This window comes from Hippocampus comes, unplaced genomic scaffold, assembly GCF_001891065.2.
Source record: "Hippocampus comes isolate QL1 unplaced genomic scaffold, H_comes_QL1_v1.1 scaffold40, whole genome shotgun sequence".
Classification (NCBI taxonomy): Eukaryota; Metazoa; Chordata; class Actinopteri; order Syngnathiformes; family Syngnathidae; genus Hippocampus; species Hippocampus comes.
The window spans coordinates 43,397-58,567 of record NW_017842058.1 but is presented as its reverse complement, the minus strand read 5'-3'; the positions used below and the strand labels follow the sequence as shown (position 1 = coordinate 58,567).

At 42.2% G+C, this 15,171-nt stretch overlaps 1 protein-coding gene across 1 annotated transcript in view; it reads right to left on the bottom strand.

Moving 5' to 3' along the window:
- nckap1l (NCK associated protein 1 like) overlaps positions 1-13,251 on the bottom strand; it is a 20,774-nt gene extending 7,523 nt beyond the window's left edge. Inside the window, exons 1-22 of the mRNA XM_019861117.1 lie at positions 13,049-13,251; positions 11,779-11,889; positions 11,601-11,693; positions 11,109-11,165; positions 9,704-9,846; positions 9,525-9,615; positions 9,138-9,275; positions 8,090-8,138; positions 7,804-7,960; positions 7,289-7,345; positions 7,120-7,216; positions 6,663-6,772; positions 6,425-6,557; positions 6,263-6,344; positions 5,209-5,267; positions 3,982-4,127; positions 3,777-3,909; positions 3,512-3,631; positions 3,292-3,431; positions 2,914-3,045; positions 2,272-2,490; positions 1,077-1,207 (exon numbers count right to left, since the gene is read on the bottom strand). Coding sequence (XP_019716676.1) covers positions 1,077-1,207; positions 2,272-2,490; positions 2,914-3,045; positions 3,292-3,431; positions 3,512-3,631; positions 3,777-3,909; positions 3,982-4,127; positions 5,209-5,267; positions 6,263-6,344; positions 6,425-6,557; positions 6,663-6,772; positions 7,120-7,216; positions 7,289-7,345; positions 7,804-7,960; positions 8,090-8,138; positions 9,138-9,275; positions 9,525-9,615; positions 9,704-9,846; positions 11,109-11,165; positions 11,601-11,693; positions 11,779-11,889; positions 13,049-13,138 — 2,488 coding nt within the window. The 5' untranslated portion in view covers positions 13,139-13,251. The remainder of the gene's footprint in view (positions 1-1,076; positions 1,208-2,271; positions 2,491-2,913; positions 3,046-3,291; positions 3,432-3,511; positions 3,632-3,776; positions 3,910-3,981; positions 4,128-5,208; positions 5,268-6,262; positions 6,345-6,424; positions 6,558-6,662; positions 6,773-7,119; positions 7,217-7,288; positions 7,346-7,803; positions 7,961-8,089; positions 8,139-9,137; positions 9,276-9,524; positions 9,616-9,703; positions 9,847-11,108; positions 11,166-11,600; positions 11,694-11,778; positions 11,890-13,048) is intronic.
- Positions 13,252-15,171: the final 1,920 nt, after the last annotated feature.

Below are 15,171 nucleotides of genomic sequence, written 5' to 3'. Positions count from 1 at the left end.
TGTGTGTGTGTGTGTGTGCGTGTGTGTGTGTGTGTGTGTCTGTCTGTGCGCGCGTGTGTGTGTGAGATGGTGGTTAATAGAGAGGTCATCCGCTCCTGTAAAACAGCTTGGAGGGGTTCTGCAATAGTTGAGTGGGTGCTAGCGTATATCATTTAGAAACTAGGAGGTAGATACTTTGCGTATATCATTTAGAAACTAGGAGGTAGTTACTTGTGGGTGAGCAGCTCTAAGTCTTCAAAACAGACTGTTGGATCATCCCCAATCTATCGCTATTCACCTCATCAATTTCTCTTTAATATAATTGTGTGCATGTTGAAGGTCTTCAATGTGTTTAAATGTGTTTTGATGGGGTTACAGTTCATGGTAGGGTATTTCAGTTTTCTTTTATTTATATGTACTGCATGTTCTATATACTTCATGGCTGAAATTTGTGTTTTTATGGTGAGAGGCGTAGCCAGAAATTTTTCAGTAGGGTGGCCAGGGTTACAAAACCTCCAACTGAGGGGTGGCCATGAGTACGTGTATTTCCGCATGTGCGTGACCCCTTCTGTAACTGAGAAGTCATCGTTTATCATACCATCCACAGTTAGGGTTTTATGAAATAAAATGCACACATATCCAGAAGTGTGCCCAATACACTTTTAATACAAGCAGGATATAAAAAGCAACATTTTGCTGAGCTTAATTTACTAATTAATACCATTTTATCTGCCTTTGCTTTGCTTTTGTGTACTCTCATCTTATGGTCTACTTCTCTCTATCTCTACTAGTGGCCAATCAGAGTGATCACTTGTCAATTAAATTGTGAAAAAGACTTAGACTTTGCAAAAATATGATTGTGACAGTTCTTTTGTTTTCTACCGTTTCCACTTTTGTTGTAACCATTACAACTAAGCCACAGTGTTCAAGTATCAAGTCAAGTACAACTTTATTGTCAAATAAAGTTGTTGTGTTGCCTAAAACCTAAAAAAAAGGCACGACAAATGTGGTCCAGTTCCTCATTTGTATTTGCGTTTTGGATTTAGCGTTTGTCACCATACGCAAGGATAGAGTTGCACATTGTTTGCGGGGCTAACCTGATATGTCTGAGAACTCTTCTGCTTGGAAGGCGGGATCGTTGTCGGATATTTGATTGACAAAACACTGCATGGCCGGACAGTGCACAACCAGGGAGTTGCTGGCCAGGCGGAGCAGACTCTCCAGGTACCTGCGGTGTGCGGGCCAACATGAAGAACAATGAACAATCAGTTAACAATTAAATAACTTACATTTTGGAGTCTTTTGGGAGGGAACCAAATTCAGAGGTACAACATCAAAAGAGCAAAACTCCACACACGTCAGTGTTGACTGCTGATGCTGTTCGACAATAGAAATCAAATAAATATACCGCTGAAATGTAAGGGAATAAATGTACACTCTTATCCATATTAAAAAGTTTTTTTTTTCCAAGTCCTACTGTTACCAGAGTGAAGTTGTAATTTTGCGAGAAAATAAATATATACAGTGCTACCTGTACTTACGAACGTCTCTTCATACGAAATTTCCATGTTACAAAACTCCTCAACGGGAAAATATTGCCTCTTGTTACGAAAAAAATTTCAAGATATGAAAGGTAAAAATACAGTATGGGATGCTACCCGCAGCTCCGAGAACATACTTAGAGCTGCTCTGCCATTGGCTATTCCCGAGCATCATCCTGGCATCCCATTGGCGAAGAAGCACCTCTACTGAATGTGTCTATGTGCGTAGATAGATAGATATGTGTCGATGCAGCGTCCGCATCATTCGCAACTCGGGCCATGAGGTGTTCCGATAGTTTTACGTAAATGTGAATCACCCAGCAAAAGTGTTCACCAGTCGGGCAATCGCTCACTATGCTGATGTTTGCCTTGGACATTTTCGAAGGATTGTTAAAACTCATTCAGTACCAGCCAATTCTAAACGAAGTCTGAAAAGACGTTTAAAAACGTCTTTGGGAGTGAATGAGTTAAAAGCCACCAAGGAACGAATTCCCTTGAATCAGTTCTTTACAAAACGCCAGACAAAAACCACTTCTGAGAGAGAACGTGAACTAAGGGGAAACTGTCTGACATTAAAGTCATCTATATTCTAAGAATAAATCTAAAGCATGACAAGATTAAAATTTAAAAAAAATTACTATGTTGCAGTTGCCAAAATTACAAAAGTGGTCATTTTATTCCAGAAGATGATGCTTTTCAGTTGATGTATGTGACTGAGCGGCTACACTTTAATCGTCACATTTGGACGTACCAGTTGGTGTAGAGGTTGGTGATCGTAGGCGCCCCTCGGGAGTCGAGAGGCTGTGTCTGCTGCAGCAGGACGCTCTTCAGCAGCCGCACCACATCCACGTTGACGTAGTTGGGGAGGGTCTGCAGGCTGGCGGCGTACGACCTCACACCAGCCACAAGTTCAGAGGGCCGAGCGATCTCCTGGGTGCTCTGGTTGTAATGGGCCATTCTCACGATGATCCTGGACAAACGCGTTCAACCCGGGTCATTGAGCACCCTGTGAGGACGCACGCATTGCAGTGTAACAAGTCTCAAATGGCCCACGGAGGCATTAGCATGATGTGATTTTTGTTTGACTCTTTGACCTACGGAAAGGTGCTAATTTTAGGGTGACGGGGGAGATATTCATCAACTCAAAGGAGGGAGATTAAGCAGAGCGTGCGCACATGAAAAACATTAGGTTGCCCCGGTACCAGACCCTAATCTAAATAACATTTAGCACGGGAATGACGCAAAACAAAGCAGTGACTTGTGACTTGACTGATTGTCTCCAAGTGGCTGCATGGAGATAGTTTAAAAATGCAGGACACATCAAATCCCATTCAAATTCAATAAGGGGCACTTCAGCAAAACCTTCTCCACCCCACTTCCCAACTCGCCCTACTCGGAGAGGCGTGCTTCCAGATGAGACGAGAGGAACTCGGTGGGAACGATGGTGTGCTCGTAGACCAGGATGTTGCTGCACAGGCTGTAGGAGGAGCAGATCTCGGTCAGCATCAGATGCATCTTGTCCATGCTAGGGGAGACGGAATGAGAAGATGCAAGTGTTTAGGACAAATAAATAGACGGAATGAGAAGATGCAAGTGTTTAGGACAAATACTCGGATGTCAATCAATAGCCGCTCGGTTCATCGCAACGTTCAAGTCATGCCCCTGTCACAATCATGAAAGATGGGAATTGTTTGGGAAGAAAATGTCATAATAGGTAGACATTAAAAGTACTTTGTGTGGTAAAGTGGAGCCAGTTAAGAGAAAATCTGACTTGGTTGTTATGGTGCGGTCCTTTCGCAGACTTTCGGCTCCCGGTTTTTCCTTCTGGACTTCTCCTTTCTTGGGCACGGCTTTCTTTTGCTTCCTGTGGCGAGCGGCGCTGATGGCTTCAGAAAACTGTTTGGGCAGCAACTGGAGGGCGAAGGGGGTGGGGGGTTGTATTTATTATCCGGAGTATATCATACACGACTCTATCTGTACGGAACTTCAACCTGGTCATTGAGGTTGCATTGCTCAGCGCAAATCTCCAACATGATCGTGCTGGCTTGCTTGGCAATCTGCTCTAGGAAGGTCACACACAAGCGTAGACTCCGTTTCTCTATGGCCTCCTCCTGGGCAAATAAAAACAAAACACGGTATCGTGTGAATATTGTGGAATCGACTAATTTTTTACACTAAGTTCCACCTCAACAAATTTGAGGAAGTCAAGAGTTCATCTGTAGCTTAACTGGTGCAGTTGATGAAGTGAACACTGACCTCTTCAGGGCACAGAGGGTGTCCACACCAGTGAAAACTGGAGCAGACAGAAGGGAAGGCCATGAGGTATCTCTTCATAGTCGTCTCATCGATGTTTTGGCAAAACATCTTCTCAAACAGTCGCGGGTAGAAACTATTCAATGGATCAACGCTCACAGTTAAGAGTAGAAAAGCAAACAACTGATTAAGAAACACGAAAGCTGACCAGAGAATTGACACGTCCGACGTTTCCCGCAGGAGTTCTTCTGTAGCGTCCACCATCTTGGTGTGAAACTGGATCATGTTCATCACCTTGGCCAAGTCCGGGTAGTCCTTGATTGGCAGAGGGGCCTTGTTCACACTGGTGTAAGCCTACGACATGAAAAAAGACGTCTGCTCGTGCTGCTGTGATGCCATCATACTGTAAGTTATAAGGTACTCACAAAAAGTTGAGGATATTTTGATTTCGAGTGACCATAAAATGCTGTTCTCTAACAACAAGTCGAACGGTGAAATTCACATTTGATCCGTGAATCGATTAATACATTTCAAAGGCTGTCCATTTCACTCCACTGTGACTCTTCCAGTCTCTCTGTATCTCTTGCAACTTTTCAAACCTTTTTCATCACTTGTGCAAAGTTGATCTTTGTGTCAGGTGTCGTCTTGGTCTGACAATTGTCAAAATGGGAGCTGTCTGATGAAAAGGACTGTTTATACCAGGGGTCCCCAACCGCCGGTCCGCGGACCGGTACCGGTCCGCGGACCGGCGGTTGGGGACCCCTGGTTTATACCAATTATAACTGAAACGGGAATAGGATTCATCCAATAATGGATCAAATTCCTGCTGTGAATTTTGCAGTTCAGCAGTTGGTCAGAGGAGTGTTTCCCAACTGTTTTTTTATTTGTGTAACAAATGTATTTTCAAGGCAATATCATATTTATTTTTATGTTTAATTTAAGTTCATCTGAGCCTGAAAATTAAATGTCAATATTAAGGAGACGAGATAAAATGATATCAACCCTTTCGGGGACAGCGGCTACTACGGTGGACATCTTATCATGTTATCAGGTTACAGGGCGCATGAAATGGATAATATAATAATCCTTTAGGTTTGATTTATGGAAAATCATCAACCACTTACAGTGGCAGCTCACGGGGATCCCCCAACAAAAATAAACAATCATCCCGTATGAGTGAACTACGGGTTTGACGAAATGGTTTGGGGGTACACATTCTACATTAGAAAGGTTGGGAACCACTGCGTTAGAAAACAGCAAGTAATGCATGAAACAAGAGTCTTGAAGCATGAAACAATTGGACATGTTTAGCGAAGTCAAATTAAGTTCACCTGTAAGGTTAAAGTGCATTTCGGGTTTCGTCATGAAATTTCAACCAAAAGCAGAATACCCCGAACTTTATGTTAGTCGGTATGTACAGTACGTCTGTGCATACCTGCAATCTCAGCCAGTCCAATCTCACAGCCCTGAAATCGAACTCCTCTTTGCTCTCCACTGCAAACACACGAATGAAAAGCATCAGAGGGATCCAAAGTGTAGCCGATCATCCATCCATCCATCCATTTTCGAATTCGCTTATCCTCTTGAGGGTCGTGGGCGTGCTGGGGAATATCCCGGCCCTCATTGGGCAGTAGGCAGGTGACACCCTGAATGGTTGCCAGGCAATCGCAGGGCACATATAGACGAACAATCATTCGCACCCACAGTCACACTCTAGGGACAATTTAAAGTGTTCCATGAATGTGGGATGCAAACACCACGGAGGAAGACCGGAGCCGGAATCGAACTCTGCACCTCTGCACTGTGAGGCGGACATGCTAACCAGTCATCCACCGTGCAGCCTGCAGCCTACCAACCTCTGCCAATTGAAGACTTGCATTGGTAAGTTTATAAGGCCAAGGCACATATTTCACATTAGAAAAATCTCATAACAAAAATGTCATGGAAAGTAGATAGAATTAAACTAATTTTGTTTGGGTCTGTTTAGTTGAGCACAATTCTACTAATCTGTGGTATAGTGGCAACAGGTAGATGCACACGTTAATATTGTTAACCTATCAGTTGAAGAGCATTTAATTGTCCTTACTCATTGCTGGCATACACATGAACAAGAGGTCTAATATTAATATTAAATACACGCACTTGAATAATTTCCTGCGGCAGACCTGATCACAGTGGTCGGGAATGACTGACTAATCAGGCAACAAGCCCCAAAATAATAATCATCATATTAAAAATTGCGAAGCAAAATTCTATCCTATTGTGTCATGATTCGCTGGTATTTGTATGGTGAATTTGCGCCCCCTTGTGGAGTCCACCAGATACACTTGACTGACCTCAGCATTGTCAGCATTAATCACACAGTAGGGGAGCAGATGTCATCGTCTCATAAAGACTATATGGCATCAAGGAAGGCCAAGGGCAATACTTTTGAAATTAATAATTATTCGGTTGCCATTCAAGCGAAGACTATCACTGACGTTAATGACCTTGTTTCACTGAGAGCACAGAAAGGGTCGAAACGAAAGAACTCAGCAGAACCGATTCCTCTTCTGGACACACGTGCATGTTCTGTGGACAATAGTGACGATAAGGACGGTTACAGACGAAGCACTGTAAGTAGAAATGCTACGCTGTGTACGTTCAAGTACCTGTATTGTGTCATTGAGAACCAAGGCATCAAACTGAGCCAGGTACTGGATGTGGTAACGCTGCACTACGTAGTGGTGCTTTCTTATAAGTCCTTTCAGTTTCTCCATGTGGAAGAGCAGCTCTGCCATCTGACTTGAAACGCACCACATGGCCTTTCATTTTAAACATCGCTCCAAATCCAGTCCACTGAAAACAAGTGTTTGCGAGCAATGTCGGGTGAGGTTTGGAACTACTTACTTGTCAATATAGTCCTCGGGTGTTTTTATTTTGGGCATGTTCTCAGAGTGTCGTACGAGCCACTGGACCTCATCACGGGAGAAGGAGAGGGCCATGAAGACAAACAGAGCCTTGGGGGAAATTCAGTCAACACAGAAGACAGTAAAATAAGAGGAAATGCTGTCTTTTTTTTTTAAATCTTTGTCTGAACGCTTTGGACAATTCAGCGCTTCCAACTTTTGTGGAAACAGTTTGGCAAAAGCATGAATGAGTCCCAGCATAATGTCATCCATCCCTCCCTTCTTCCCATCCCTCTCTCTGTCCTTGAACTTGAAAAAAAATCTGACTTTTAACCTCATCAGACACTTTAAAGGATGAACTAGAAAATACAGTAAATCATGGGGTGAATACAAATATTTTGTGATCATTGGACAAAAAGGCCAAACAGAAACTTGACCCTTAGTCAAATGTGTCTTACCTTTGGCCCCAGCAGTCCTGGTTCATCCTCCAGAACTGTTACCAACTCCTTCAAGGCTCCTCGGAGAAAGTGTCTTCTCTCACGATGCAGAGCCCCGCTGTTAAGAACACAGTTCTAAAGTAACGAGCCATATTGTTGGGCACGACTGGCACAAAATGACGTGTCCTACCTGTTGGCTAAGGCGTGATCGCGGCACTCCTTAATGTCTGCGACTCGCTTGCCATATCTGATCAAGACGTAATTACTTGAAACAATCATATCATTGATCTCCGCGAGATTCACTATACAGTCGTGCATAGAGAGATGAGTTTCATTTCTCCGTCACCTCATGCAGAACTCACAACACTTAAATCACGTTTCCCTACTCAAATGAATGGAAATATCATGAATCCATTCCGGCAAACGTTTGTTGTGTGTTTAACAAGAAAAATATCACCCTATAATAAATAGTCTACTTTATAAGAAGATATAGCAATGAACAAATTTCAATAGAATTTTGACAATGAAACACTTTTGGCCTCATTTTTTGCTTGAATTCATTGAGCATTGTTCTGCTCCTTCTGGTGTGCATGCCTTGGCCACCTGGTCCTTCAGTAAGTATATCTACAGACTTTCATGGGGGGGCCACAGCGAGTGTAGAGGAAGAACATAGCATTTATATCTGCTGAAGGGGCGCTTCCGTACCCTTTGATGCTGTCAAAAAGGTCCTCCGAGACTTTGTGTATGTTGAGCAGCTCGTCTCTGATGATGGTGACGTATAGGCCGCTCCGCAGAGCCATTTTCCACAGCTCCTGGGAGGATGGATTGCTATTCAGGCTGCTGTGGCACAAGAGGAACCCGACTGGGGAACAAAAAAAAATGATGTGTTTAAAACGATCTCCCTCCAAATGATGTTTTTTTATTTTTTTTAATTTATTTACAGAGAAAATGACAATAACTGGAGTTAGTCTTCAGTGGGATGAGAACTTACTGACGATCCAGCGCTCTATGACATCCAAAGATAGATATTCACATGCCATCTATAGGATGGGAGAGCATCGGGCTTATTAACTTCAAACCTTGATCGATTACAATGGGCTTCCGTGCAATACAACCTGCATACAAAAGGAAGGTAAAACCCGATTCTCCAGCTGTGTTGTGCCATTTTGAGATTCAGTTCAATCTAGGGTAGCTCTTTCTGGGGTAGCAACTTTTGCACACATTCTTGTCACCAGATATTTTCAGAAGTGTCATGTTGTTGTATTCAATCTAAAGATAAAGAGCTTCGTCAAGGTCCATGCCAGCAAGTCGTTCTTATACGAGAGAGCTCCCGACCTTCAGGAAATGAAACATCACCTCAAAATAACGGTAACAGACAAACAAGATATAATGATGTGTAAAGGACGAGACATGCCCAGAGCGATAAATGGAGATGGGGTGGACAATTTAGGCATGATTTACATGAGTGGCGAAGAGAACTGTCAAAGGTGTGTAGCCATATCGTACACTTATTCAGCCTGTTGTTCTCTTGTTTTATTTTTATTTTAAATTGCCTTTCAAGATGACATGTATGTTTTTGGTGTTGGATTTCATCAAATAAATTTCCCCCAAAAATGCGACCTATACTCCAGTGCGACTTATATATGTTTTTTCCTTCTTAATTATGCATTTTTTTGGCTGGTGCGATTTATAATCCGTAGCGACGTATAATCCGAAAAATACGGTACTATGATCATTCTTTGTATTTATGACCGATACTTACTTACAGGAACCACCAATCCTGCCTTCCTACCTACTTATGTACGGTATCTACCTGCCTACATTACCGACCTACAGTACTTATTTACCTTCTTGCAGTACTTTCCTAGTAACCTAGCTAAACCAACTACCGATACCTGCTTACCTCCCTATTCACTGTACTTACTCAGCTACCTGTCCACAGTGTCTACCTACCTGCCTACCTGCTGTACCTACCAACCTTTCCAAACATCCATCCTTCTGGGAGCAAATAAATAGAAATCAATAGGTGACAGACTTACAGTGTCACAGCAGGCCGGGTCCAACATGGTGGCCGAAGCATTGAGCAGGCTGAGTAGCTGGGCACTCCGCCACTGCTCCACTGGCAGATTCCTCCGCGGGTAGATCATCCTCAGAGACAGCAGAGCAGCCGTCACCGACTAGAGTCACAGACAAGACAATTATGAAACTACCCGCCCCAACAAACTGTGATAACTGAGCCCTGCTGCGAATAGTGAAAATCTGTGCGTGATTGACACCTTCCCCTGAAAAGGTTTATAACTGACCACAGATGCCAAAGGATGAAGCCCCTTAACTCACCTCAACACAATGTCACGAATCGGTGCTAAATCAATACTATTATATTATACAGAACTTTGGCCTGAGCACACAAAGACAGTGAGTGAAACCTTAGTATGAGGGCCAAACTCTTCAGTGAGCTTCTTCCAGGGATGCTCGTACTCCACAAACATTTGGCTGAGCCGCGGGTATGAGGGATCACTGCGGGATTCAATGAGGTGTGTGAGAAGAAGACGAAGTGGGCGACGCTTTATGATCATGTCTCGTTGTAAATATCAAATTGTCTCACCTGCTTCCTTTGGTCATTTCGTGAGCGCAGTTAAACATCCCCACAAGGGCCTTCTTCTCGTCGATGCGCGCAAGTGTGACGATAACCGAGGTGTACGTGATGATCAGGTCCAAGTAGCTCTTGGTGAAGTCAAAGTTGATGGCCTAAAATCCGAAATTTCAACATATCTGTCAATCTAAAGCGGGGAACACATTCTGAAAAACGGGCCAAATTACAGTATTTTCTCTCCCTGCCAATCAAAGGTCAGAGGGCAGATTATCAGATGTCTGTAAATATTCAGAGTATTACCGCTAATTACCGTACAGCCAAGCAGCCTGGAATTTAAACAAAATTATATGTATATGTAGATGCAATACATTGTTTAGATGAGCAGGATAAATTGGATACCTTTAATGATGAGTAAAGTTGTCTTGCTCATGTGTAATGTCTACATAGTGACACATTTTCAGTCTGGGCCACACAAATATTTTCCCAATGACTTCCGTTCTAAGTTTAACATGCGCAGTAGTTCCTCTTCAAAGCAATAGGACCAAGGTGGGGCGCTACATTGCAGCGCCTCAGGTGAGCCAACATTACATCTATGACCACAACACTTGAGAGATTTCAATAAAATCAAGAAAAAAAAAAAGCATGTGAAGTTCCAACCGACTCAATTTTGTCTGCTGGAATTATTTGAGCTACTACTTGATTTATGGTACCTCCAAAACAATGTTTAGGCTTCTTGGATCAATCAGACAGTTTTCATTATTTTTGCAGTGCGTGTTGTAATAGCTGGTTGTAACCATATTGTTTGTTCTAAAGTTTGTGTGCTCATTTTAAACACTGCCATGAAAATGGGGCGGCACGTTTGTTGACTGGTTAGCACGTCGGCCTTAGAGTGGAGAGGCGCAGCGTTAGATTCCAGCTCGGGCCTTCCTGTGTGGAGTTTGCATATTTCTCCCCGTGCCTGCGTGGGTTTTCTCCGGGTACTCCGGTTTCCTCCCACATTCCAAATATGTGCATGGCAGGTCAATGGAACACTCGCAATTGTTCTTAGGTGTGATTGTGAACCCGAATGGTTGTTCGTCTATGTGTATCCTGTGATTGGCTGGCAACCAGTTCAGGGTGTCCCCCGCCTACTGCCCGAAGATAGCTAGGATGGCCTCCAGCACACCCGCGACCCTCGTGAGGATAAGCGGATTAGAAATTCGATGGATGCCATGAAAATGCGTCAGCAAGGGTAAATTACAAGGGTAGAATTGCCTTTCACAATTCAAATGTCAATGTAATCAATCATTAGTCAAAACGATAATTTTATGACATTGTTAATGACGTTAATCATATTGACATTTCAAGTGTAATGTGTCACTGTGTAACTCTTCCCTCATCCGCTCAGAAAACAGTTGTGGCCAAAAGTTGTACTTACAATATTGAAGAAGCACTGACTGGCATCGATGGTGTTTAGTAACTCATAGACGTGGTCCTTGAATGAGACAAATATTGGAGAAGAATTTAATTAAAAGCAAGCGCGGATGCCAGCGAAGCAATAACACACACATCAGTTGTCACCGGCATCCTACGCACAACACCAGCCACGCAGATGATTTCATCACCCCAAAAAGAAATTGCACGAATTCATCACCAGGAGTGAATTCTAATCATAAATGCAGACGATGCCTCGACCTCCATCATGCAAATGCTTGCAAAGAGTGTGACAAAGTGCACCTAACTAAACCCGAATTTGAAAATCAACTATTTTCTATGTCATCTAAACCACTCTATATGCAAATGTAATCTCCCATAAAGACTATATGGAAGTTAACTGAGAGAAGGTAATAAAAATAAAATAAAAAAATAACATTGGTCTATGGCATTTTAAATACATTTGTGTAATTGTGTGAATTTAATTTGCAATTACCCGGAACTCTATGACGTCCAGAAAGGAGTCATAGTAGCTTGTTGTGGCTTCCATCACTTCAGACTTTTGTCGCTGGATGCTGGTCAGACTTTGCTATGATGAAACGATTGTCATTACTTAGGAGCAGAGTAATACAGTGTCATATTCAGAAAAGACAACCGCACTGCGGAATACTTACAACGGTTCCGCGAAAGTCAATGTTAGGGAATTTCTTGGTGATATATTTGATGGCAGGCTCCATGGTCTTGTCTGTCAGGATGGATGGCCGCAGCTTGGCATCTGCACAGATCTGCACCACAGACGAACATAAAAAATAATGCATTTGACTTTAATAATCTTCTGTTTTGTTAGACTTTTTTAGTCTTATTAGAAGCTTCAAATATAAAAGAAAGGCAAAAGGCAATTTGTTTTCCAGAATGTTTTCTTCGCCTTGCCTAAATGGCTACAGATCAAGTGGCGGCATTCAGAAAGATGGGAAATGAAATCTAAAAATAAATATTTTTAAAAAGATAAAAGTGGAAGCTATGACAAGTATGAATCATTTCCTCAAAATACATGTCAAATTTGCATGCATACTATAACTCATTACTGGTTAGCGCTTCTTCCTCACAGTTCTACTGTATCTTATCTCAACTCCAGCTCTGCCTGTGTGGAATTTACACGTTCTCCCTATGCTTGCGTATTTTTATTTTTTGGGATACCCTAGCTTCCTCCCACAATCCGAAAGGCTGCATATTCATTTCATTGACGACTTCATCGTCAATAGTTGTGTGTGTGTTTGCTTGTCCTGTGTGTGCTCTGCAATTGACTGGGGACCATTCAAGGGTGCACCCCACCTGTCTCTCACCAAAAGTCTTAAAAAAGTTGTCCGTGTACAGGAAGTGAATGTGAGTGTGATTGGTTGTACAGTGCAATCAACTGGTGACCAGTCCAGGGGGTGTTTCCCACATTTCTTGCCTAAAGTCAGCTGGGGTAGACCTGTGATTCCTCTCGAAAATGGATGGATGGATCTCATTTATTGGCTATTCTTGTTTGACAGTTTCAGACTAACTGAACATGGTGATGACTGACAGCTCTAGGCCCACTTCCTGGTTGCACTTCCTCTTTTGTTTAGTGCAGTGGGGGAAGACGGCAAGTACGCTAACGGGAACAGGCGACAGATACTTTTGTTTACCTCAGTAGTGTAGTCAGATTTCAGAAGCTTCTAAAGTCACAAAACTATTTTTTGGCGATCCCCTCGAGTGTTCAACGCACACAATTATTTACGTTTGACCTCATGTACCAAATATTTTTTTCTTGTTTAATATGTTATGCAAAATGTTAATACATATTGTGCATTGTGTAATTAGCTCATAAATTAATTAATGCATATCTGAATAGAGCGTGAATGTGACTCAAGTTCCGTATTTCTTTTCTTTGGCTCAAACTCTTTTTAGTTCTGCGCTCACCTTCTTGATGTAATTCATGCGTATCAGCACCCCGTTGCCCCTCCCATTAAGGATGGTGAGCTTTTCTGCCAGTTTCTGATGGTTCTCCATGGTCCTTCCCAGTTTTACCGTTAAATCCGCTGAAGCGTCAGCCTCCGGTACACGGGCCCTCGAAAACAGGCGAGAGCACCCGAGGCGTCACCCCTGCCGATGGGTCACATGGGGCTTGTGGTTGTGGGTGGAGTTTGGACTTGTTGGGGGTGAGTTTGTTGCAATCATCCGTATGATGAAAGGATGTGTCAACAAGCAGATATGAGTAGAAATACTAAGAGAGGAAATACATGAAGGTACCATGTCATGACTTCTAGCTTTACTAGTCCGTATGGTCATATTAATACAATTTCCATAGTAATGAGAATGTAATCCATTTTATTTTAATGTCCTTTAACAGAGGTGTGAATATGTGAGTGGTTGTTCGTCTATGTGTGCCCTGCGATTGGCTGGCAACCGGTTCAGGGTGTCCCCCACCTGCTGCCCGAAGACAGCTGGGATAGGCTCCAGCATGCCCGCCACCCTCGTGAGGATAAGCTCATTTGAAAATGGATGGATGGATTGATGGATGTCTCTTAACGGGATGATGTCATACTGTTTAAAGGATCATTTTTCACATTTTCATAAATGTATCACTTTTTCTTTATCTTTCTATTTTCTTTGCATCTGAAGTAAGACTTCGGCCACATTCCTAGTTGCATCAAACCACTTATTAGGCCTCCATCTTTCTTTCTTTTTTTTTTTTTTTTAAACAAAGTCAAACCTACACAAACTTATTTGTATTTATTTGTACTTGTAATGTATGACATATACACTTTGTCATTTTTTTCGTGGACATCATAGTTATTCCAAAGTTATCAAGTTATTCCAAGACCCTAAAGTAACACAATACTGAATAAGATGTACAAATACATTTTTAAATACACAGTAAAGTACAGTAATGTACAATTAATAACAAATAAAACAAATATGAATTATTTTTGTCATTTTTATGATAAATATTTGTTACTTTGTATTTATTTGTACATTTTTTTTCCTTGAATCCATAAAACAGAAAACATCTAAAAATCTTTATTCTGCCACAAGGTGGGGTAATTTGACAACTTAAAATGACTAAAGCGGCAAATGCAATATTGTATGACAGTATGTCTCAAGTGAATTAACACCACTTTGCTTTGAAATTAAAAGCCACAAGGGGTTTTGTTTATTAGGGGAGAGAGCGAGGGATCATGTGATGCCACCCTCTCACCTGAGTGGCGATTTTGAGCTACTGACCCATTTGTTTGAGGAGAGGAAGAAGCAGAGCTGTCCAAAGGTTGGCCCAAAACAACTATAAACCGACAAAGCAACTCATTGACAACACAAACTGTGCATTGCTATGATTTAGCAAGTGCCAACATAAAATAATATGCAACGTGCACTGGATTAAAGTCTTTAGGAACTGCTGGCATGTAAAGGCCAATGGCTTTCAGCCTCAAATGCCTGTCTTAAAAATAAGGTGGAAAGAGTTTGAACAATAACTGGAACATCGATTTGTAAATACTCAAGCAAAACCTGACAAACACATTTCCTTACTAGTCAGACTCGGCATCTATAACATCTCGAACAAGTACAAATGTATCACTGGTATGATTTTTAGCTGGTGGATGCTTATTTCAAAACATATAAAGTAAATATTATTTCTTTGGGTTGCATAAAATGGTTAATTGTCGCTCATCTCAGCTTACAAACTGCTATTCTCTTCTTAGTCAGTCTTCTCACAAGACCCCGAACCGCTGAAAACTAGCATTCCATTTTGTAGATGTGCCCTCTGGTGGCGAAGATAAATGCTGTGTGACAACTTATCCTTGGGATAACAAGGCCCGGTCTCCCTGCTGTACATAAAATAGCGATATACAGTGCTGTGCATAGTCTTATGGCCTTGTCAAACCACATGACTTTTTTGTGGTTCAGGATGGTTGCGCTGTCAGACTACCAGATAAATATCTGTCATGGACCGGGAGAGATATCACATTACAAGACCAGACATTGCGTAGTTGTGTGCTTCTGTCAAGATTCAGTCTGTCGCAGGTCCGTTGGGGAGGCGGGACAAG